The sequence below is a fragment of the Petaurus breviceps genome, unplaced genomic scaffold (assembly GCF_028583685.1).
Source record: "Petaurus breviceps papuanus isolate PSGF00001 unplaced genomic scaffold, PetGlider_PUasm1.0 164, whole genome shotgun sequence".
NCBI lineage: Eukaryota > Metazoa > Chordata > Mammalia > Diprotodontia > Petauridae > Petaurus > Petaurus breviceps.
The window spans coordinates 5,494,189-5,520,520 of NW_027185735.1; the positions used below are offsets into that span (position 1 = coordinate 5,494,189).

General features: G+C 36.9%; 2 protein-coding genes across 2 annotated transcripts in view; both read left to right on the forward strand.

Moving 5' to 3' along the window:
• On the forward strand, nt 1-25,515 carry FAM177A1 (family with sequence similarity 177 member A1). The gene is made up of 3 exons (XM_069082252.1): nt 1-300; nt 11,562-11,741; nt 24,694-25,515. The coding sequence occupies exons 1-3, from the start codon at nt 148-150 to the stop codon at nt 24,706-24,708; spliced, it is 348 nt and encodes a 115-aa protein (XP_068938353.1). The 5' UTR covers nt 1-147; the 3' UTR covers nt 24,709-25,515.
• Nucleotides 1-26,332, forward strand: part of SRP54 (signal recognition particle 54) — a 139,174-nt gene that overhangs the window by 69,318 nt on the left and 43,524 nt on the right. The window lies entirely within an intron of this gene.

Consider the following 26,332-nt stretch of genomic DNA (forward strand, 5'->3'; position numbering starts at 1 on the left):
ACGCCGAGAAGGGCGACTTCCGCCCGCACGCCCGTGCCCACGCCCATGACCACGCCCGCGAGGGCCAGAGGGGCGTCTGCTCTCGGACCCAGCTGATGCTGCTCGGGCGGCCGGCGCCTTGGCACGGACTCCTCCGGGAGGCAGAGAATGGATGCGGATTTATCGGCAATTACGGTCTATTTCGCCTACGCCACGAGTTCCGCCGCCGCCTGTCACGCCATGAACAAGGATCCTTCCAGGGGAGAAGCCGTCCTGGGGGCGGCGGCCGCCGCGGCACGACTCGGGGAGCCGGCCGGACAGGTAGGTGGGGGGAGCCGGCGGATCCCGGCCTAGCAGCCGCCCCCCGCCGCTCTGGGGGGTTAGGGGAGGCGGGCCGTTTCTGCCCGCTTGCGGGCTGACTAGTGCCCGCGACCCCCCGGGGCTCGGCTGCTTTGACTATAGTGGAGTTGGTAGAGGGGGCTGGTTCCCGAGCCCGGGAGGCCTTTCACCCGGTCAACCCCTACGGAAATGAGGTTTAGTGGAATAGTTGCTGAAAATTGTACTGGGATTATGTTCCCCTTGTTATTAAAATCCACAAATTGTCCCTCCTTCCCCTCCTAGTTAAGGAATATTATGTCCATTTTCCAGGAGAACCATTCGCTTTCATTTCCTGAAGCCAGGTGAAACATGGCCTCAGAGTCTTGGTGCCTGCTTTTACTTAGTGAGGTTTTGGGGGTTTTTTTTCTCCAAAAACTACAAATTCCTTGTAAATTGTAGTTAATTAGGAGTCATAGCCAAAAGCCATAAATGACCGCAGTGACAGCCTGTCACTGGATAGAGCGCAGGGCTCGAAATCAGGGAGACCTGGCTTCCAGTGACCCCTGACCTTTGGGGGCTGTTTGGCTTTTTTTTCCTTCAAGCAACTCATTATAACTAATTCTAGTAGAAGATTGATGGGTTGTGATCTTTGTTGGTTGATGGAGTGTCCATCCTCCTAGTGCAGTTTACTGTTCTTTCTGTTTCTGTGGAATGTTTTTGAATTTTTTTTCCCCTGGGAAGTAGACACTTCGACTGGGACTAAATGATTTTGTGGGGATCCTGTGCCCACTAACATCCTGAGGAAGGATTGGAGCCACATCAATAATTTCCAGGGGGCTATTTCGTTCTCAAGTGCTTTTTGAGCAGTTATTTTTTAAAGTATTTAACAAAAAGGTGTATATTTTTACAAAGGGAAGAGTCATTTTTGAAATAGGAATTATTTAATTGAACTTGCTCATTTTCTCTGTTTGGTACTAGGGAGTGCCTCTACTTTGATTTACCACTTTGATAGTAAACTGAAGTTATTTGTATTACATTGCTTTGCACAATATGAGTTTCTGGAAAGGCAAGGTTAAGGTTTGTTTTTTTTTAAACATTCAGTTATTTTAAATGATGTGCTAAGTATTTTACAGAACATACTTGTATTCATATTTTTATAAAGGAAAGGATAACTTGAAATAGGAGTCATTGATGTCTTTAATTTGTAAGTTTTAAAAATTTCCATGTTATTTTTTTCTTTTCTTTTTTTTTTTGTTTATTTTGGTTTTTTTGGAGGGCAATTGGGGTTAAGTGACTTGCCCAAAGTCACACGGCTTATTTTTTGCTTTTTAGGATGGTGGTTGTAGGTTTGTATAAATTTACTTTGTTGAAAATAGGTTATTCAGACTTTTAAAAAGTTTAGAATTTGAGATCGAGGAAAGGGGTATTCAGTAGGCTGGCTATTTTGGGGTAGGGGAAAGATGGGGAGAAAACTTTGTGACTCAAAATCTTATGGAAATGAATGCTGAAAACTTAAAATAAATAAGCAAATTGGAAAGTAGCTAGTAGAAAAAAAATAAAGACTTCAACACATGGCAGGGGGGAAAATTTAGAATTTGGAGAATCATGTCAGTGGCCATTTAATCCACTTTATACTTGAGAAAGAAATCCTTAAACAACTCAACTAAAAAAAAGGTCAATAGAGCCTTTGCTTCAAGACTTCCAACAAAGGTTTTACCTAATCCACGATTTTCTAAGGCCATCCAGTCCAAATTTGTACTACTCTAATTGTTTTGAAATTTTTCCTTATATCAGAGTTTTTCTTTTAAGTTCATTTTAACCTGCTGACTACTGAGACATTGTTTACTTTCCTGCTAACACCTTGAACCACTAAGCTAAAGGGCTATAAGACTGTGCATACCCTTTGACCTGGCTATACCACTTCTAGGGCTGTATCCCAAAGAGATCATAAAAATGGGGAAAGGACCCATATGTAAAAAAATATTTATAGCAGCTCTTTTTGTGGTGGCCAGGAACTGGAAATCAAGGGGATGCCATCAATTGGGGAATGGCTAAACAAGTTGTGATATATGAATATAATGGAATACTATTTTGCTATAAGAAACGATGAACAGGTGGACTTCAGAGAAACCTGGTAAAACTTATATGAACTGATGCCGAGTGGGGGGAGCAGAACCAGGAGAACATTGTATATGGTAACATGTACACAGTAACAGCCACAGTGTGGGAGGACTGATTTTGACAGACTTATCCCTTCTCAGCAATGCAGGGACCTAAAACAATTCAAATGGAAAATGCCAGTCACATTCTGAAAAAGAACTGTGGAGTTGGAATGCAGAATGAAGCAGATTATTTTCTTTTTCGTTATGTTTTATTTTGTTTATTTTTCTTCCTCATGGTTTTTCCCATTAGTTATATGACTAATGTGAAAATGTGTTTTAATAGGAATGTATGTGTAGAGCCCATATTGGATTGCAAGCCATCTTAGGAAGGGGGAGAAAATTTAAAACTTATAGAAGTGATGGTTGACAACTAAAAAGAAATCATTTAATTTTCTAAAAAAGAAGACAATTATTATATCCTCCTTAGGAAGAATCTTCTCTTCTCTAGGCTAAACATTCCCAGTTTCTCCATTGGATCCTCATGTAGCAATAGATTGCCCTTCACTATCTCAGCCTTATTGGGGCAGCTAGGTGGTGCAGTGGATAGAGTGCCAGGCCTGGAGTCAGGAAGAGTCATCTTTCAGAGTTCAAATCTGGCCTTGGGTACTAGCTTGTGTGACCCTGGTGTATGGGTCAGAAGACCACTCACCCAAAATAACTGTAGCAGCAAGCACCCCAAGCGTCCCCAGGGTGGCTGCTCACACAGGTTCTTGGATCTGCTTTGATAAAGGAAAGCAACTCAAAATGGGTTAACAAGCTTACTTTAATCAGTCAGACATATATCCTTTACCTTGTTGAGGGGAAAAAGGTCAGTACCCTGAACTTCAGAGTATACAGGCAGAATTATCAAGACAGAAACAGATCAAGTAGACAGCTTTCCAAACTGTCCAACCATTACATCCATACCAAATCAACATCTGGGTTTCAACATCTGGGTTTTTCAAAGGGGGGGGGGGAGACAACGGCTTCCCAGAATCCAGATCAAATCACAGAACACTTCTCAAAGTGAGCCCCAAAACAAAGCTACACATCAGGGCTTATATAGCCTTCTCCTGGCTCAGAGAATGTAATAACCTTATTGACTCACTGGCCAATCAAGAAGTATCTACTGAAAAACAAGCCTCCCACCCCAGGCTCCAGGTGCACTTTAGCCTAGGGGCAGGGAAGATCTTCCAAATTTACATTCCCATTACAATAACTCAGAGACTTCTCAAAGTAGAAGCAAAAACTTTATTACTATCTTTCTCGAGAAAGGGCGTCCCCAAATCCAACCAGAGAGTCAGAAGAGAGGAGAACAGCACTACAGAAGGCAAAAGCAAGATTATAAAGCCCTAAAGTGGGAATTCCACACCCTCTCCACTGTCCCACCTTACCATTGGTTGGTAAGGCAAGCTCACAGTCTTCTTATTAATGCCAGCCAATCGGCTCAAAGCCCTCTCCATTCATTAACCTAATTATTACTAATGAAGCTCTAGTTTTGTTAGATAACATACATAATACATGAGGTCCACTACGCAAGCTTAGTAACAGCTTCAGAATACTGAACCCCCTTTAGTTCAACCTAGATGTGTCCTTATTTGGGCCTGAGTGTCCCAGGGCTGATGTTGGCTTTCTGATTGGTCAAATCCACCTGCTGCTGCCAGCTCCTTTTATTCTACATTATTTCATTTTTAGTATTATCTAAGAGCTCTCTGGGAACTAGGAACTCAACTTCTTCCCAAGGCTACTGTCTGGTACTTTTTATTAGTAGTCTTGTTTCAGCAATTCTTGCAGTTCTATAGAAACTTAACCCTTTGCTACCTCTCACACTACCATTCCTTTCCCCAAACTAAAAACACCTCTAATTTGGTCTCAATAGTTAATCCAATCAATTGTATTAATACTCAATAGCTCTTATGTTACCTTGAAATACACAATGACTTACATATATATATATGGGGAAACAATACTGAACTTAGTTACAAAATATAAGGAAGTAATAAACATGTATATAGGATGTTCAGAATGGGGAAACTTCACTGCAAGTTATCCCTCACACTGGCAACTCACTTAACCCCTGTTTGCCTCAATTTCCTCATCTGTAAAATGAGCTGGAGAAGGAAATGGCAAACCACTCCAGTATCTTTGCCCAAAAAATAAACCCAAGTGGGGTCACGAAGAACTGGACACAGCTGAGCAACAGTCTCTCCCTTATCAGTGTCTTGCCTAAACTGAAGTGCCCAGAACTGAACACAATACTCCAGTTATAATTTGACCAGAGATCAACAATATAGTGGAACCTGCAACTTGGAAGTTGTGCCTCTCTCACTACTACCTGAAGTCACAGACAACTTGTTTACATTAACATTTTGGAGGCCAGTTGACATATTGAACTTCCGGATTTTTTTTTTTTTTAAGAAAAACTGATCATGCCTCTTCCATCTTGTACTTTTGAGGTCATTTTTTTTTAAGCCCAAGCATAATACTTACATTTATTTGAATTTTATTTCATTTGTTTTAGCCCAGTGCTCTAGTCTTTTAGAACTTTTTAGATTCAGACTCTCTAATCTAGTATGTTTGTTTCACCCCCACTGTGTCATCTGCAAATCTGATAAACATAGTGTCTGTTACTTTATCCAGGTCATTGATAAAAAATATTGAACAGCACAGAGCCAAGCACAGAGGTCTTCCTGGAGACCTCCTGCCAGCTTGATGTGAATCAACAAGCATTTTATAAAGCACCTACTCAGGTGCTAATGATAAAAGTGTAGCGAATAAAACAGTCCCTACTGGCAAGGAGCTTACTTTCTAAGGGGGAGACAAGTATACGTATAAGTATATACAAAATAAATTTAAAGATAATATATACAAATTAAACAATTAATGACTATTCTTTGAGTTCTAACTATCTAGTTCAGGATTCTCCTAAATTTTTTGTCTCCATGAGAATAGCATCAGAGATTTCTAAAATTTAATTTACCTATTTTATTCATAGGATCTTCAATCTAGAGCTAGAAGAGACCTCAGAGGCAATTTAGTGCAACTCAACCCCATTTTATTAGATGAGGAATTTGAAAAAAGTTAAATGACTTGCATACAGTCAGAGGTAGTAAGATTCAGGGGCAGGATTTGACTCCCTAAGGTTTGTCTAGAGTCAGTGTTCATTTCCTTTTACTGTGCCTGCATTTCTTATCTACCAGTTTGGTAACCTTGTCACAGTATTACTTATTTTTGCTCAGTAATTTTTCTTTGTTAAGAGGGAGAGTTCAATTCTAGGGTGGGGAGAATAGGTCTAGAAATGATAGTGTCTTTTTAAAACAAAAGACAAAATATATTTCAACATATGGAGTAAGTTAGCTTCTTCTGAAGTGATTGTCATTTAAGACAAAGTAGTATGTCTCATAACAGTTTCAGTAAAAATGGCATTGAGTCTAACATACCAATAGCTTTTAAAGTAAACTACACATGCCAGTCTGGTTAAGGGAGTCAGAAACAAAATAGGAAATAAAATTAGATCCAGGCTTCTAACCAGGCCAATGTGCCCAGTTTGTGTGTGTGTGTAAAATTTATATGTGTGTGTATACACACACACGTGTTATTTATAATAGTTATATTGTATGTGTATCATATATAATATATATAATAATTTCAAGAGAAACTTGTTGGGTAGAAAGTCTTGAATAGCAACTCTGATATCATCTTGTGGCAGTTTAAATTTCAATATTAAAAAGTAGGGCTTCAAGGAATAAGAAAAGTGGATTTATAACATATAATATAAAGCAAAACCTTCATTGAAATTGCATCTTATAATTTACTTAGGTTAGAGTCTTTATCTTTAACTCTTGACCTTCTTTTGATTGGGATTTGACTTCCTTAGTCAGAATATATTATTTACACCTGAAATTTCCTTTTCCAGAAGTCTGTATTAAGCCAAATATGGTTTAAGTCCACAAAAAAGAAAATTATTTTGTGAAACTGCTTCAGTTCAGAAAAAAATATGTGTTTTAAAATGTATTATGTGAAACTAACACATTTTCTGTTCTTATTAACCATGTGATGCATTTATTTTCATTCCTGTGAGTAAGGATTTTTCATTGGTTACACTTTTATCCCCAACATCTAGCACAATGCTTAACACATAGTAGTTTTTTAATAAATACTTGTTGATCAGTTAATTTTTTTTCCACACACCTAAATTTCATCCAGAATTAAGATGGCATAAGATGTGAAATCTAAGCATTAGAATTTCTCATTGATAGAAATTATTAGTACAAGCTTAGACAGCTATACCAACGCTTAGAAAAAGTGGTTTCACACAAATGCATCTTCTGGTTTATTTGAAAAGATCTTTTCAGATCAAATAAAAATAATTTCAATTCTGTTTCATTCAACAAGAATTTATTAAGGGTCTGCTATATGTCAAGCACTGTGCAAGGCACTAGTGATACAAACAGGAAACCAAAAGAGTCTCAGTTCTCAGAGCTCCCATTCTACCTAAAGAAACAACATGAACACAAATAAATACAAAGTAATTTTTTTAAAAGGGGTAGGGGGAGGAGGATTAAGAGAGCATCAGTTGCTGGGAGGATCAGGAAAGACCAGGTGTAGAAGATGGAACCTACATTTTGCTTTAAAAGAAGTAATGGATTTCAGGAGGCAGATGGGAGAAGAGAAGAAAGCATTCCAGGCCCATGGAAAGGCACAAAGGCAGGGGAGAGAATGTCCTTCACAAGGAATGGCAAAGTGGTCAGTTTGGCTGAAGTAGAGTGTGAAAAAATTGGGAGGAGAATAAAATAGAATAGAGGCAGTAGGGAACCACCGAAGCTTCCGGAGGGAGGGATATGACATGATTGGACCTGTGCCTTGAGAAGAGTATCACCTGTACAACTGCCTGGAGAATTGTTTGGGGAAGAGAGAGAATGGTGATAGGAAGACCAGTTTGAAGATTATTACAGTTATTTAGGCAAGAGGTAGTCGTGAGGTCCTTAGAGTGCTAGATGTAGACATGTGCTGTAGAGGTAAAATTGATGAAAGTTGTCAACTCTTTGGATAAAGAGGGATGAAAAAAAAATGAATATGACTTCAAGTTGGGAATCGGGGTAACTATAAGGACTGAAAGGTGGTGATACCATTGAAAATAATAGGGAATTTAGAAAAAAGAATGAATATTGGGGGGGGGGGGGAATAATGAGATGGTAATTTTGAACATGTTGAATTTGAGATGTCTACAGGGCATCCAAGTAAAGGTTTACAATAATTTATTGGTGATGCTTGGAATTGGAATTCAGGAGGGAGATGAGAGATGGATATACAGATTTGTAAGATATTTGCAGAGAAATTATTTTTGAACCCATGATTCCTTCCTCAATCCTGTACCCTTTAGGTTACTCTAATCTCTTCGGTAAATTAAAAAATTGCACTTCTGGGACTTGGAATTAAACTGTCAAATGTGATAGGACATAGAGGAGCAGTTCTAAAAACATGTTAATTGTTTTTACATGTAATTGTTATAAGAACATTAATTGTTTTTACATGTAATTGGGGGAAATAAAATATTAAATAAAAAGATAATAGTGATATAAAATGCTCTAAATCATTACTTATTAGAGAAATACAAATTAAAACAACTTTGAGATATTTCCTCATATCTATCAAGTTGGCTAATATGACAGAAAAAGAAAATGACATGCTTGAGGGCATGTGGAAAAATAGGGACACTAATGAATTGTTGGTGAAGTTGTGAACTGGTCCAACCATTCTACAGAACAATCTGAAATTGTGCCCAAAGGAGTATAAAACTGCAATACTCTTTGAACCCAGCAATACCAGTACTAAGTTCATGTACCAGAGAGATCAAAGTTAAAAGGACCCAAATGTGCAAAAATATTTATAGCAGTTATTTTTTGTGGTGGCAAAGAATTGGAAATTAAGAGAATGCCCATCAACTGGGTAATGATTGAACAAGTTGTGGTATAATATGATATGATGGAATACTATTGTGCTATAAGAAATGATGAGCAGGATTGGTTTCAGAAAAGCATGGAAAAATTTATATGAACTGATGCTAAATGAAGTGAACATTTTACACAGTAATGGTAAGCAATAAACATGAACTTGGATTGACTTCAAGAGATAATGGAGAATATAAGCATGCTGTGTTACATAACACAAAGTGTTGAACACAACTGAACAACTTCAAAAAAAAAAAGATGACCAACTATGAAAGACTTAGATACGATAATCAATACAGTCAATGATCCACAACAGTTGTGAAGGAGTTATGATGAAAATATGCTATCCTCCTCCAGAGAGAGAACTGAGAAACTCTGAGTAAAGATTGAAACATACTTTTTAACTTTATTTTTCTTGCTTTTTAAAAAAATGACATATCTTATATGGAAATCTATTTTGCATGATTTCACACACATAATTGATATTTTGGAGGTGGGAAGTAATCAGAATTTTGAACTTAGAATGTAAAAATAAATGAGTGTTATGAGAAAAAAAATTCTTTTAACCTGTGGACAGTATTATCCATAGCTTTTATGGGACTCGGGCAAGGTGGAAAGAAAAAATGATATGTAGGGGCAGCTAAGTGGCACAGTCAATATAACACTGGCCCTAGAGTCAGGAGGACCTGAGTTCAAATGTGGCCTCAGACACTTAACACTTACCAGCTATGTGACCTTGGGCAAGTCACTTAACCCCAATTGCCCTTCTTTCCAAAAATACCATAAAGAAAAAGAAAAAAATGACATGTGACTATTGCAACACAACTTTCACATGAGTTGCATTTACACTGTAGCTCTGAATTTTACAAGTTTTGACTCCATATGGTTTGTACTGGCTTTTACCCAAGAACTAGTTATTGGAAGACCAGTGTTTTGTCAGGCGCTCCTAAATTATATTGTCTTTTTAACTAGCAGGTTTGAGCAGCATTACCTAGGGGACCTCTCCAAAGGAACAATGAGTGACAGCTGGAAGTAGCACTTCTGAAAATCTGCCCTAGAAACAAGGTAGAAAGACCCATCCCAGTGTAAGCAGATAACACTGAACAGTTTGTGAATAGTGGTCTATGACAAACCCCTTTAACATAGAATTTCCAAGGGAAAACATTTCTCAGCTAACCTAAAAGAAACCTATTGCCTGAATGGACATTAATGTTCATTCCCTGTTTCTTTTTTTGTCTTCCTGATTACATAGTTATATTTATTGTCCATTTTCTCTTAATAATGTCCTAATTCTTTTGGAAAGTTTAGACCAAGCTTGTTCAAGCTATATTTTATTCCTTCCAGATTTATTGCAGTAACGTTTGTTCACTACTTCATCAGTGTTTAAAAGAATGTTCTGGATTTTGTATGATTTGTTCACCATATTTTTATCACCACCATAAACCTCTTTGAACTAAGGTCCTATTTTGCTGTACAACTGACTTGCTATATTGTGAACCAATTGAATAGGCCAATTTTGTTGATATTTCTGAAGAAGTATCAAAGGGCGGAATTGTGGAAGAGGTAAATTGTGAGTGTTGAGTAAACATCTCCTCTAGAAGTAACCTTTGAAATTAAAGAAATAGCAAAAAAAAAAAAAAAAAAGGATTGTAAAAATAGGGAGTCTCAGCCTGGCCAGAAGAAAATGAGCCTTACTGATTTCTGACTTGAAGGCCTCCTCTGTCTTAGAGATTTCTAGCTCCACCAGGATATTCTGATGAGATAAACTGAAGAGAAAATATCCCCTGATCTTTGGCAACTTCTGAGAATCCAAAGTTAACTTAGTCCAATAACTCATTTTTGCTTTCTAAAGTTACCTATGATCTCTTAATTGCAGCATCCTCAAAGGCCTTTTTTTACATTCTCCTCAACTTCTCTGCATTTGAAAAAAATTTCCTTTATTGAATACCCCTAACATACTTAATTTTATAGCTTAAGAACTATAGTTTATAGTATTTTTAAACTAGATTTATGTATAATTTTCAAAAAAGATTTTCTTTTTAAACTATGGTATACTTCCATTCATTCTGTGCTGCTTGACCACATTCATATATAGGGTAATGGTTATAAGTATAAGTCCAACCCTTTATTTTACAGATGAGGAGCCTATGGTTTAAGATTACACATTAATTAAGTGTAATTGAGCTATGATGTGAATTCCAGTCTGTTAACCTGCAAGAGAAACTAGCCTACTTCATGGCCTCTACTGCTAACTATGCCAACATTTCCATAATGCAACAGCATTTAGTCTTACCTTTCTTCCTTTTTTCCTCTCAAGACTTCTCTTCTGGGGGTGGTCTAGTGGTGATCCCTCAAATTACCATGTATTTGTTTGCATGTTGACCTTTCCCCTCATCCCTCTACCCCCAGTAGAAAGTAAGTTTTTTGAAAGTTGGGATTGTTTTTGTTCTTACCTTTGGATCTCTACGACCTAGCATATAGTTGGTATTTAATAAATACCTATTGGGTAGGATCTCGAATTCATATTTTTCCCTATTGCCTTCTAGTTAATTTTTAAAATTTTATTTACTTTTTTTTTTTTTTTTGCTTTTTGGAGGGCAATTGCGGTTAAGCAACTTGTCCAAGGTCACATGGCTAGTTTTTGTGTTAAGTGTCTGAGGCCAAATTTGAACTCAGGTCCTCCTGACTCCAGGGCCGGTGCTCTATTCACTGCACCACCCAGCTGCCCCATAAATTCCATTTACTCTTAATTCTAAAAAACATAAAAATGACATCATCAATTGAAATAAGTTAGTTTCTGGTTTTCTCTTTTCTTTCTCTTTTTTTTTCCTGTTATTGAGAGAGAAGGAATGGTAGAGTAGGAGAAGTCCTAGACTGAGTCCAATACTGGCCCCAGTACTAACTAACTTTATTACCTTGAGCAAACCACAAAACCTTTCTAGATTTGTCTGTGAAATGATAGTGGGATCATTGATTTAGAGTTTAAACTGTCTTTTCTCATAGGTCATCTGGTTCAGTCCCTTAATTTCATAGAGGAGGAAACTGAGTCCAGGAAGGTTAATTGAGGGCTTGGCCCCTCTCCGTTCTAATTTCTTTTTGTGTGTGTTCCAAAAATGAGGGGATAAAAAGCAAACCTACATAAAATTACCTTTTATTCTGTAATGTGTTTCAGGTACAAATGAATTGTGATGGAAACTTTGAAAATGTAGAGCTGGGTGTCATAGGGAAAAAAAAGAAAATTCCAAGACGGGTCATTCACTTTGTCAGTGGTGAAACCATGGAAGAATATAGCACTGATGAAGATGAAAGCAGTGGTCAAGAGAAAAGAGACCTTTTACCTACCATTGATCCGGTAGGTTTTTAAATTTTTCTTTTTTATTACCTTTCTTTTGCCCAGATAAATCATAGGAGGGTCTTTGAAAGAAAAGCCAGTCCATTTTCATGTTTATTTTGTAGCTATTCATGACATTGTTAATATTCTTAGGTCTGTGTACATGTAATTTTGAGAGGCAGCTTGGTCTAGTAAATGGAGTACTGTGCTTGAAATGCTTGCTCTGACACTTAGTAGCTACATAATCACAGCAAAGTAATGTGACCTCTTTCAGCTTTGGTTTCCTTCTTTAAAAAATGGGGATGATAATAATACCTTTCTGATTTAGTTCTTAAGGTTGTTATGATGCTGAATTGACAAAGTGGGTATAAAGCATTTTGCAAAGTCATTTATTAATGTTATCTTACCTGTTTGAGAGGTAGGTTTATATGGCTTCCTTGAGAGGTAGGTTTATATGCTTCCTTTAGACTTTAGAAGTGGCAATATTAATATCAAAGGTTCTTTTTCAAATGTCTTACTGGAAAATCAAATGGTTTGATTAATACAAAACTCTCTGCTAACAAGTATGGTAAGCTGTTTCTTGATTTATAAATATTTTAAAATGAGATAATAGGTCTCAGTCCTTTTGTCTCTGCAAGTTTGTATGCAATAGTAATAATAGTGAATATGTGATAACAGTGTGTGTAATAATAATGATGAATAAATAATTCACTTATATAGGGCCTACTATGTGCTAGGCACTGTGCTAAGCGCTTAAAAAATACCTTGTTTGATTCTCATAAAAATGATGGGATGTAGGTGCTGTTATTATCCTTGTTTTACACTTGAGGAAATTGAGGCCAGTGGTGTCTGAGGCCGGTCTTCCTGATTGCAGGCCCCACTGTTCTATCCACTGTACCACCTGAAGCTATATTCTGTATGCAAGTGTAAACCAACCTGAATAGACAAGTCTCTGTTCCACCATTATGCACTATAAGGAAGAGTCTAGAACTTTCCTTGGCTTTTTCCAAATGAGCTGAAGGAATAATTAATATGAAAAGAGAATCTGTTGCAGGATAAATTAGGATTAACTTCTTTCTTTTCATTAATTGTTTATGACAATTAAGTGGCCCCTTACAATCATTTGGACCATAGATTGAGAGTTACAAGAGTTCGTAAAGGCCATCTAGTCCAGCCAGATGTGAAAACTAGGGCCCAGAGAATCCATGTCACTAGAAACTACATGACTAGCCCAAGGTCACACAACTGATAAATGGCAAAATGGTTTTGACCTCAAATCCAGCGCACTTTCAACTATATTATGCTCTTTCCAAACAATAAAATTGTATATGCTGTGGTGGACCAGCTCTCATTTGTGGCACATTTTTACCTTTACTACCACAGATCTGTCTCCCTATCCTTTGAGGTGAAGAGAACCTCTATGATAAGACTAAAGAGGGCAGAACTCTCAATAGAGATTTTTCACTATTTTACAGGTCCACTCTAGGTTTGAGTAGGGAAACATTCAAGTAGATGATCTCTGTGTCTTCCAATTCCACATGTAAACTATACAGTAAACTAATTTCTATACAGTTTCTTTTGAAATTTTATTCACCTCTCATAATCAAGAACTATGGATGTTTCAGACTATTGAAAACCCTTATAATTTTTCTTCCTGGTTTAGGAATATTTGTTTTCTGTTGTAGTTTTGAAGGAATGAATGAAAAAACTTATTAATTGCCAGAGTGCTGTAGAAATAAATAGAAAATAAAATCAGCTCCTCCTCTCCAGAAACTCACAATTCTAATGGGAAGACAACACTTATAGAAGGTTTCAGCTTCAAATCAAGTGGAAAAGTCCCATGGTCCTTAGGGTGTAATGGCAGAGAAGCCAAAAATGCATCTTTTTAAATGTCATTTCCACTGTTAAAATCTTATCAGTTTCTGATGTTGAACCATTTGACAGTGCCAAAGCCTCTGGGGGCAAGAACTTTCTTCTCTGGGTTTCCAGTAATTGTGATTGTAAAAGCTCCAGCAGAAACAGTTGCCAAGTGGTATTTCCACCATGGTTGCTTCCGCAGATGTTGCCATACAGGGCTGGTCTGGTCTGAGAGGGACTGCTATTCCTAAGACCCTTGGGTTCAGGGTCCTGAGCTATGGAATCTGAAGGAAGTGTGGTAGTGATGGTGGTAGTTTGATTTGCCTGCCCCCTCTTCCCTTGAAGTGGCTTGCAGCTTCTTCTAGGTAGGCTGCCTAATCATGAAATACACTTACGAATTTACCTAAGTTGTTTATAAGTAGACACAGCAGGATCTAGTAACATGGGGATGAGAGAGGGGAAAGGCCTTCATTAGTGATGGGAAAATGATTTTGAAGTTAACAGAAATTAGGTAGTTAGGAGTAGGTTAGGTTTTAAAGGAAAAATAAGTTTATTTTAGACGTATGAGTTTTGAGATGGGATATCTTGGTATCATTGGGCATTTGCAAATGAGGTTTGAGAGAAGTACTGGATGAAGATACATATTTAGAAGTCATTTTTGTTGAGGTAATCATTTGAAGCTTTGGCAGTATATAAGAGTATGAAATGAGGGGCAGCCAGGTAGCACAGCAAGTAAGAGCACCAGCCCCAGTGTCGGGATGACCTGGGGATCAAATCCAAGCTCAGACACTCAACACCTGGCTGTGTAACCTTGAGCAAGTTACTTAACCCCAATTGCTTAGAGGCAGCCAGGTGGCTCAGCAAGTAAGAGTACCAGCCCCAGTGTTGGGATGACCTGGGGATCTACTCCGGGCTCAGATACTTAGTACCACACCCAGAAATAACTGGCCTTGTAACCTTGAGCAAGTTACTTAACCCTGATTGCTTACAAAAAAAAAAAAAATAGAGTATGAAATGAGAGAAAAAGGCCCAAGAATTAACTTTTAAGAGAATGCCTCCATTTGAGAGACTGAAGGAAGAATCTAGGTATAGACATAAGAGTATCAGAGGTAGGACATAGATCCCCAGGAAGAAGGGAATTTGATTAGCAGTACCAAAGCCCTTAGAGAAATGAAGAAGGATAAGTAAAAGGAAACAAAAACCATTGCATTTGGCGATCCTGAAGAGTGTCTGGCTATTTTGTTAGTATGAAAGAAGCCAGAACAATACAACAAACAATTATTAAGTCTCTATTGTGTATTTGTAATGTTAGGCACTGAAAGGAGATAAAAAGTTTAGATAAGACAGTCTCCTCTCAAAGAGCCTACTGACTTGTAAAAGAGTTAAAGAATAAATAAGCTGTTAATGAAGTAATTTTGTATAGATCATTTTTTTCTAGAAATTTAGCAATGAAGGGAGAGCAGAATTCCAGAGAATTTTGAGAAAAGGTAGCTTAAAATTTTTTTAAGAATGTGAAGAGTGGAATATGTTTGTAAAGTCCAGTAGATTTTAAGTTAAGGGCAGGAGTAGTTTTATTTTTGTCCTTTTATCTGCACTCCCTAGCATAGTGCCTTGCAAAAATTGTAGGCTCTTAATAAATGTTTGTTGAATTTCTTTCTTTTTTTAAAAAAGAATTTTAGCCTTTATACTGTAATGGACACCTGAGAATTAACAGGACAGCTAGGCCAATTATAATTTGATAGGAGTGTTTATTAACCGGCTGGGACTGCCTCTCAGACCGAAAGACAGTCCTGAGCTTTCTGTTAGACATAATTTTATAGACAATGTGATTGCTAGCAACAGAATATTTTTCTAAGGGGTTAGCATTTCTATTGAGGCGAAGCTTTCTCAGTATTATTCCCATTGAAGCAAAACATTCTCAGTATTATTTCTGTTGAAACAAAGCCTTAGTATTATTTCTACTGAAGCGAAACAGACCTGAATCCATGGGAATCTGTGGCATGTTTTTAGCAACACAGGTGAAACATTTCTTTACTATTGGAGCCTCTTAGGTGGTTTCCAAGGAACCCAGTAGGGGTCCCCTCTAGCAGGTTTAGGGGGACTCTAGTGTATAATTTTTGGTGGGCACTTCAATACGTTTCTTTTTTAAAAATATTTTAAACTTAAATACTACAATATAAGTACGTAATAAGAGGAAAAGAAACAAACTTAAATACACAATAATAAAAGAAAAGAAGTATTGCACAGCAGAATGTGTGAATTTTGAATCACAGAGGATTCAAAATATACAGCAATAAATTTCCATTTCAAGAAAGCCTATATAATAAGTATTACCTATTGTGTTCAGAGCTATCCATCATTTCTTTGCTTCCTTATAAGTTTTCTTTTGTTCTTTGCTGTACACTTTTTACTTTGTTCTTTTTTCTTCCCCTCCCCCAAGAAGGCTACAATTAAGCGCCAGTATATTTTTTATCTATACATATACACATATACTAATATATACACATATTTACATGCACATATATATACTTAAATATCTATAATCATAGCCATATATTGACATATACATGTGTATGTATCTCTGTAAGACCATAACTATAATTATTTGTCTTATTTCTCTGCAAGTGGATAACCTTTTCCCTAATAGGTCTGTGTCTTTCCATATTTTTCTAAGTCCACCAAATCATCTCATTTCCTGTACCACAGCAGTATTCTTACCTCATATTGTCTAGTTATTTTAAGTCTAAAACAATATTGATTAATATGGCTGACACATAGTGTAGTTTTCCTATTATCTTCTTTTGATTAAATTTAGCTTTAACTTTGTAGAGATCATGATCACTACCCTTTTTTTTCCCTAATAAATTCTACTCCTGATCTTTATTTTTATGTTTGTGTGTATCTCTTATTTCCTATCCTTCCTGACTCCTGTACTTTTCTTCTATCTATTACCTTGCCCCTCCTATTACTTAACCTGTTCCCCCCATCCTTCCCTTATCCTCTCATTCCTGTTAATCTAAACACCCTTCTGTACTGTCCCCTTATCCTACTCCCATACCCACTCCTCTAAAAATCCCTCCCTTATCTTCTTCACCCTCTCTGTCCCCTTAGTGTTTTTTTTCTTTCTGAATTTAGAAAACTTTTATAGCATTCTAGATCTATATATGTTGTTGCCTCTTGAACCCATTCCCAATGAGAGTAAGGTTTCAGAACTACCAGCCTTCCTCCCCATCGAATTCCTCTGTCAGTTCTTCCTTTCACACCTCACTTGTATAAGATAATTACTCTTTTAACCTTTCCCTAAATGGTTTTACTTCTTAGAATCATATTATACTCAGGTCTACCCCAATCTTTCTTACAAACTGCCCAATTATTAATTAGACTCTGAGACATACATTTTATATTTCCTCATATAAAAAGTAAACAGTCTGTCCTTATTTGAGTCCCTTGTAATTAGTCTTTGATAAGTACCTTATATTTCTTTTGGATCTCGTATGTCAAATTTTCTTTTTAGTTCAGGTCTTGTTGCAGTGATTTTATCTGGAAAATCTGGCAATTCATTGGATGTCCCTTTTTTATTTAATTCAGGATTATGCTTGAACCCTAGTTCTTTTACTCTTGGATATATAATGTTCCAAGACCTGTCTTCTTTAGTGTTGATGCTGCTAGGTCTTCTGTGATTCTAATTGTGACTCTACCATATCTGAATTGTTTTGTTTTCTTGTTGCTCATAATATTTTCTCCTTGATCTGGGGATTTTGGAATTGACTGAAAATTCCTATAGGTTTTCCTCACAGGAGATCTCTTTGAGGTGGTGATCAGTGGTTTGTTTTTTCTATTTCTACTTTCCCCTCTTGTTCTAACACTTCAGGACAATTTTTCTTTAATTATTACTTATATTATTGTATCAAGATTTTTTTTTATCATAGTTTTCAGGTAGTCCGATTATTATGTTTTCTCTTTTTGATTTGCTATGCAAATCAGTTTTAATTATGAAACATTTCACTCTCTTCTGTTTTTTCATTCTTTGTTTTGTTTTACTTTTCTTGATCTCTTGTAACTTTGGTGGCTTTCCATTCCTCAATTCTGATTTTCAAGGAGTTTTTTTCTTCCTTAAGATCCTGGATCTCCTTTTCCAGTTGGTTAATTGTCTTTTCATAATCTTCTTGTTTTTCATGCATTTTTCTTTTAATTTTTCCTCAATCTCTCTCATTTAATTAAAAAAATTTTTTTTCAAGTTCTGTGAATCTTTTTGGGCAGGTGACTATTTGATATTACTTTTCAAGAGGCTTTTTTTTGCTTTAGTATCCTTTTCTGAGGATGAACCGCAGAAGTCTTCTTGATTTCCATAGTAACTTTCTATAGTAGGATTCTTTCTCCTTTGCCTGCTCATTTTTAAAAAATTTATTAGTAGCAGCTTATTATTGTAATCACCTACAGTATGTCCTGAGGTATGGCAGATGGTGTCTCTAGCCTCAGATTCTCCTTCAGTTCTCCCCTCTGGGCTGGAATAGAAACCAAGAACTTCACCATCTTGTAAGTGCCCACAGCCAATGGCATCTTTGTGCTTCTACACTCCTGGTTCCTTCTCACCCAGGACCAAGTCTTGGCTGAATAGCTGGATCTGGCATCTCTTATCAATAAAGGTTCCCTCATTCTTCCCCTACTCAGATGCCTGATTTCCCATACTGTCCAGGAGGTGGAAGTTCTTATGGTTGGGGCTGAGGCCCCAACTCTGCTAGCTCCAGGGTTTACCACTTGCTATTTCAGGAGAACTAGCCTGGAGGTGTTTCACAGGAACCGGACCTCTGGATTCAGATCCTCTCCAATTGTCCCTGGCAGACCACTGTTCTTCCCCAACTTTTGTTTATTTTTTACCACTCTACATTAACACTGAGGCACTATTTTATCTTGTTTGTGGGGGAAATCTGGAGGGCTTGGAATTTTCTGACGTACTCTGCCATCTCCCCAGAATCTTCTCAGATTTAATTTATTTCAGTTTATAGGTAGCTGAAAGAGAGAGAAGGCATGATGGATGTCTCAGGGTACTAAAGGAGATAGGAAAATGGGGTCAAGGGCAAAGAATATTTTGTAGGGATATCCTAAGTGTTAGTTATACTGATTTAGCAAGTAATTATAGGTACTGGAGAAAAAAACAAGAAGTAGCATTGTGTAGGGAAAGATATAATATCTTAAGAATGTATTTTGATATAGATGAAAATAAGAAATGAGAGGGCAGGAAGAAAGCTAGAACAAGTTAGAAAAGTTTCCTATGAAAAGTAGTGCTTACATAGTGAATGAATATCATTCCTCTTTATCACTTATATGATTATACTTGTCATACACAGTTTTTAGGGAAAAAGAATTTTATTAGACTATACAGTTTTCAAATTTGTTATTTCTCAGAGCTTAATTTGATCTTTCTTTCTTTTTTTTTTTTTTACCAAATTAAGGTGTACTTATAAAGTAATGTATTTTTTAGAGTTTTTTTGATTTTGGGGGGGGAGGTAGGGCAGTTGGGGTTAAGTGACTTGCCCAAGGTCACACAGCTAGTTTTTTTGTGTGTGTGTATATTATGTGTCTGAGGCCGGATTTAAACTCAGGTCCTTCTGACTCCAGGGCTGGTGCTCTATTCACTGTGCCAACTAGCCACCCCAAGTAATTTTTTTTAATCAAATAATCAGCAAACATACTAGAACTTGTACATATAAGTATTGTCTTTCAAAGCACTCATTTTGGAAGACTAGTTAGTTTTCAACAAACACAAGAAAGCCAGCCGGTCTTAGTATAGGTTCAGTAAGGTTTAGGGATCCCAAAGTGTAGCCCAGGGAAACATAGAACACACAACAATATAGAAAAAGTAAAGCAAGCCAACCGGCTTTATTGAGGGGACATAATCACAAAAAGAAGGGCAGTCAGGGGGAGTGGAAACTGGTCAGGTCTACTGGGGTTTGGTGGAAGGGATGGCACCAAACCCAGTAAAGTCCGGTGGGTTTTTATTGGGTTCTTCTATGAGTTGAGCAGGACCAGGCATTGTGGGAAGAGAGTGAGAAGTTTGAATCTGATTCGTTTGGGGAGGGTAAGGCCAAAAAGGATAGAGAAGATGCCTGGGGAACTGGCAGGTAATTAATACTTAGACTGGTTATGTCTCTTCTATTCTTATTTTGACAGAGTGACTCAGGATATTTATGCTTCTGTGAAGCTGCAGGGCAGGAATTACCTCAAAATCACATAATCACATTATCACAAAATCACGTAAGTTAGCAACAAAGGTAGTCAGTAAAAGCAGTTATAGAGGAAATTTTATCCTGGATAGAGCTCTTGAATTCAGAGTCAACAAATGTGCAAGTCCTAGGGGTACAAGCATCCAAAAAAAAAACCATTCATAGACTCCTAGATTTGGAAGGGACCTCTTTGTATCTAATTCACCCTATACCTGAAAGGAACCACCACTGTCAAATATCCAACACACAGAATTATTTTGGAAAATAACAAGTTAGACACTTTAGCAGAAGTAATTTGCCCAGGGTATGCTTTTAAAAACATAACTTGACTTTTGGTAAAGATAATGGAAAAGACTGTAGACTCACCTTTCCTAATAAATTTTCTAGGTAAGTTTTAAAAGATGAAACAGTGATGAGTATGTAAAACCAAAGTTCCTCCATCCATTCCAGGACTTCATCAGAGAATGGCTAGAGGGAATTTACTAAGGAACCCTGAAGCAAGCTGCATATTACTGGCTTGCTGAGACCCAAAGCAAGATAAAGTTAGTTCCTGAGAAGTCACAGTTCAGGAGATGAGATGACTCCACCTACCAGCCTCCTGTGCATGTTTTAAAGACTTCAAGAGACCTGAAGTTAAGATTTCTAATTCTTTAGAACTGCTCAGGAAAGGAGAACCAGTTTTCATCAGCACAGTACCTTTACAACTTGGAGGGCAGGGTAAGGACAGGGGAATGGGAAGTAACCAGTATGAGGCTTGAAATTTATGGGGTTTCTGTATTCAGTGGCCAGCTTCAGGTATTGAGGATAAGCTGAGGTAGAAACTTGTCATCACTCTCCAAGAAGCCTGAAACCTCTTCTCAGGGTCTCTGTTAGGGACTAGCCCAATTCCTGGTTTAGTGACTGTGTGGAGGAGGCAGAAAAAGGGCCAAAACCAGAACTGTACTGGGCCACCAGGAATCAGAGGCAAAAGCCAAGAATTTCAGCAGAGGGTGAGACCCAATCCCAGTTTTAAAACCAGTTTCCTGTTCTAAACAGGGCTGAAGCACAGAGACAAGAACTAGCTACTCCATCTAAAACTGTAGTGAGGCTGTAGCAGAAGTGGCATCCATATTACAGTATAGGCAAGGATAGTCAGGCATTGCCCATAACATCTAAGAGTGGAAGGGGCAGAGCCTGGCACTGGTACAAAGTCCCAATCCAGGAATTGAGGTTGGAGGGTGATTAAATGAAAGAGAGCTCTGAGTACAGTAAAGAAATAGAGCAGATTTAGGAAAAGCCCAAGAGAACTCCATAAATATAAGTAGAGCCTCAAAATAATTGACTTGACCACAAGGACTCTTATGAGTGTATGAAGAAGTGAAGCAAGAGGAAAAAAATAAAATTAGAGCTCTTGAGGAAAAAAAATTTGGATAACTAAATGGCTTAGAACAGAAGATAGAAAATATTCAAGTAGTGAGCTCCCTGAAAAGAGTGGAGCAAACAGAATTCAGTTAGGGTCTCTAATCCATTTCCTGATTTTGCCTCAGTTTCCTAGTGGCCCAACAGGGGTGCTAGTCTCAGTCCTGCTTCTGTATCCATCTCCTTGCAAGATCTCTCTCCAGGCTCTGGGCTGGATACTGAGAAATTCAAAGACAAAAAACCAAAATAACCCCTGCCCTTGAAGAGCTTATGTTTGGTTTTTTTTTTTTTAAGCAATCAGGGTTAAGTAATTTGCTCAAGGTTACACGGCCAGGTGTTTCTGGGTAGGTGCTAAGTGTCGGAGCCCAGATTTGATCCCTAGGTCGTCCTGACACTGGAGCCAGTGCTCTTACTCACTATGCTACCTGGCCGACCCCAAGAGCTTATGTTTTAACAGAGGAGATAACCATAGACACATAAAAGGCTTATGCAAAATACATGAACCCTTTCTTGAGGAGGAGACACAAGCAGCTGGAGGACCAGGAAAGGCCCCTTCCTGGAAAAGGTGATGCTCAGGGTAAGACTTGAAGGAGACTAGGAAGATTTAAGGGCAGAAGTTAGGAGGAAGTGGCCATTGCAGAGAGCATGAAGGTGAATAGTATACAATAATGTCTGGAAAGTTAAGATGGGGGTCAGGTTGTAAAAAACTCTTGATTGCAAAGAGGTTTATTTTTGTTCCTAGAGGTGATGGGAAGCTCATGGAGTTGATTTATCAGGCGAGTGATATGGTTAGCTATGTATAGATGAAGAATAGTACTGTCAAACTCAGATTGGTTACAATGAACCAGTTTTAGTCCTCAATAACAGATGAAGAAACATTGTCTCAGTGGTGAATTGTGAGCTGTGGGAATCAAATGTTGCATGCATCTCCAGTTGCGACCATTTTTGTCTGTTGGCTTTTGTAATTGTGTTTTCAAGGCATAAATAAAAAATTTTTGAAGAATAGATCATATAAGATAACTTTTCTTTCTTTTTGACAGAGTAGATGGTCAGTATTGGTAAAGCTGGAGAATACAGCTCATTTAGGTTTTATCTTCAAGGTATTTGACAGAGAAAGAAAAGGACTCAGGACAGAGTTTGGGGGAACCTTCTATACTTAAGGGTCCAAAAGGATGAGTTGTTGAAAGGAGACTATTTGAGAATGGTCATTTGAGAGACTTTTTTGATATGTCCCAAATGAAGAACTTCTTGATTTTTTCAGCCCAACTGATAGAGAGGGGAATTACTAGAACAGAAGAATGTGTCTCTGCTGTTCCTATTTCCTTTGCTTCTGTTGATGAAAGGAATGGGAGGAAAAAGAAAAACAAACCTCTCAAAGGATTCCACTTTATAGGATTGTTTTGAAAAAAGTGCTTTACCCCCTTAATTACTTTATAAATATAAATAAAAATGAATTATAAATGTTTAAAAATAAAAATTTTAATGCAAATTCCACAACTTTATATGCTTTTACCTTTTTTCCATACTTTATATGAACTGATACTTATAAAATCAGCAGACAAAATCTTTAAGTGATTGTTACAAGATGTTAAAATACCTAGGGTTTACCTTGGAGAACATACTTTAAGTAGTTTGTAGAATTCCACTTGTTTCCAGAATTCAAATAAAAGTTGCTTACTATCAAGAAAAAGTTTGATTATTTCTCAGCTCATTGAGCCTCTGTAGTCGAGTTAGTAGCATTTTATATGTTTAAAAAGAGTTGCTTTCCCTTATATCAATTACTTAAAAATGTTTTTGCTAAAAGATCCCAGATTCATCTTTCCACATTTTTAATGACTCCATTTAATTTGAAACAATATGTATACACTGAATGTTTTTAGAAATATGCTGTTTTGTATGTAGACTTTGGTTTTGGGAATGTGATAACTTTAAAAATACTGCGCTTTCTTAGTTTTAAAGATAATGTTCAGTTTTAAACATCAATTAGAATTCTTTAAGGTTTAATACCAGTTACTCAAACCAACACATCAATTTAGTTTGATAGTATAGTCCTTGTTCTACACCCATAATTTCCCACCTCTGCAAAAGAGAAAGATACATTTTCTTATCTTTTCAGTGACTGACATTTTGTCAGTAAGTAATTCCATAAACATTACATGTGTACTATGTGCCAGTCACTGTACTAAGTGCTGAGCATACATTTTAACTAGAATTAATCTACTGTGTATTTTCTGTTCCAAAAGGCTATTTAAAGATCTTTGTAAAAAGTTACTATGTCTCCCACCTGGGGCAGCTAGGTGGCCCAGTGGATAGAGTTCTGGGCCTGGAATCAAGAAGACTCATATTCCTGAGTTCACATCTGGTCTCAGACACTTAACTTAGCTATGTGACCCTGAACAAGTTACTTAACTCTGTTTGCCTCAGTTTCCTCATCTGTAAAATGAGCTGGAGAAGAAAATGGCAAACTACTCCAATATCTTTGCCAAGAAAACCACAAATGGGGGGTACAAAGAATCACACATGACTGAAAACAATTGAACAACAATGCCTTCCACCTATAATGATATTCCTTCATTTCTTGGCTAGTTAAATAAACATAGTCTGGGTGCCATTAGGAATTTGCCTACTGAACACTTTATTACAAGTTCTAAATCTTTTAGTTTAAGAATAATGGGGTTTTTTTTGTTCCTTTTCTCATCTGAATACTTTTAGCTAGTAAGAGGTAATTTTTTTTTCATAGACATACAGCTCAGGAAATGAGCCTGATATGAAATATCAGATGAATGATCCAAAAATTTGAAATACTTCTCAGTTTTATGTGACCTTCTCCCCGTTATGTTACTTATGTGATAATGGCAGAAAAGAGGGAAACAAATGCCAAGAACTTAATGGACCATCTTTTAGACTAGCTAAGTGAAATATAGGTTTGTAGGTTTTCCTTGGAGAGGCAGGTAAAGGTGTTGAAGGAATTAGTTGTATCATGTATTCAGAAGCCAATAAAAGCATCATTTCATGGGACATTTAGTCTGTATTGCATTGCTGTGGTAAGAGCATAGCCTAACCCTTTTCCTCAAACAAGTTAGGCTAGCTTTAATTTAGGCTAAAATCTTTGAGATTTGGTTGGCTCATGAAACTAAAGGTTCCAGCTGTTGATATCACTTCCTAGTTTTCTGATTACAAAACAGTCTCAGGGAACTTCAGGCTTCTCTGAGACTTAACTGGTTAATTGAATGGTAAGGAAACTTTGAACAGCTGAATCAACTCAAGGTGTCCTTAATGCCTGTCTTTGTTGACTATCCACCTACTATAACTAAGTACATCTCTTTTTTGTTATTTGTTGAGTGACCTAAGAATGTCTCATTTTGTCCTAGTATTGATCCTAAACCATTAGGGGCCTGTCCTGACTTGTGCCCACCCCAGAACAATTGCTTTTAAGTATTTCTCAAAAGACCACTGTGAAAATAATTGTAGCTTACATACTATTTCTGTTGCAGATGATGAGGAAGTAGAGAAATTCCATGAAGACCTTGTTAAGCTCTTATGATTGAATGTTCAGTCATGACTTCTGAAGACTGGTGAAGTATGCCTCCTGCCTCTTGGCAGAGATGTGATTTTCTAGAGGTGTGGAATGAGGCATGTGTTTTCAGACATGATTGGTGTTCATTTATTTTGATTGATTGTAGCTATTTTACCTCAAAGACCTTTATTGGGTGGGGGCAGGGAGAGTAAGTAAGAAGCAACAAAAGTTTAAGAAAAAGGATCTAGATCATCATTGTGAGATTGCAATTAAATCAATATATATTTTGATCCTGAAGTCTTCAGTGTAAAGTTGGTATAGGTGAATACAGGGAAAAATATGTTGCAATATGAAACTACTGCATAGATATCTCAGACCTAATTATCCCAAAAACTTTTCAAGAAAAGAAATAGAAAATACTAGATGTGGTGAATACTAGCATTTAAAAACTGAAATAGATTGTATTTTAACACATGGGACATGACTTTCATAGATGTGGAAATAATAACTGAATCATCTGAATACCTGCCTGTACAGTAAGACAACCAACTTTTTGTAGAGTATATCTTAATACAAAACTAGAAGAGAATAAAAATGAAAAAAGACATGGAGTGCATTTAAAGTAACTTCAACCTGATCTGCTTGATTTTTAATATTTAAACTTGACACCAAATAAAATAAGCATTTTCATATACAGAGTAGAATATAAAAAGGATTATGCATGAAATTGCAGTTTTCTATTATATAGAGCTTGCTTTTCTTTTTAAATATATAATAAATTCAACATACCACTTTCAAAGTTGTGCTACTTGTCTGTGATTCTTTCTAGACTTCCTTCTGTTCTCTTCTGTGCATTAAAAATGCTTCAGTGATCCTGTTTGCATTTTGTTTTGTTTTGGCTGCCCTAAACATAGCCTCCCTTTTTCTTCCACCAACTCACTCTCACTTCATTGGAAAAAGGAAATAAAAAAGAAATATTTGTAACACACATAGTCAAGCAAAACAAATGTCCACGATGATTGTGTCTGAAAACACATGTCTTATTCTGCATCTCTCAGATGTTGGATCACAAGTTTTAAAATCAGCCCTCTGGCATTTTTGGCTGGTCTATTGACTTGATCTAATTAAATTAATTAAGATTAATTAATTAAACAAAAAAACCTTTCACATCAATCATAACAAATCAGAAGTCTACCTAACATAAATCGGTTGCCTTAATGAAACCAAAAGAGCCTAAAAACTACCTTAGTCAGTGAGCAATGATATTCTCAAACAGAGGTTGTAACTAAGGACAACACTGGTTTGGAATATAAACTTTTTTTATGAAATTATATAAAGAAGAATGGTAGAAGGTAACAAGTAGCATTGTCTCTTACAACAGCAAAAATCAGTGAGAGGGAAAATAAGTTTAACTGTAGAAGGAATGTTAAACCGGGTGTGTTAACAGAAACAAAATTAATCTTACTTTGAAATAAATGTTTTCCTTCTACTATCTTTATTTCTTTACCTTATAAGGTGAAAAAAAATACTTCATCAATTAATGTAGCTTGGTCCTTTGAGTTATTTTAAAATTCCAGTCCTTTAGATGTTAAGAAAAATTTTAAATAAGACACTCA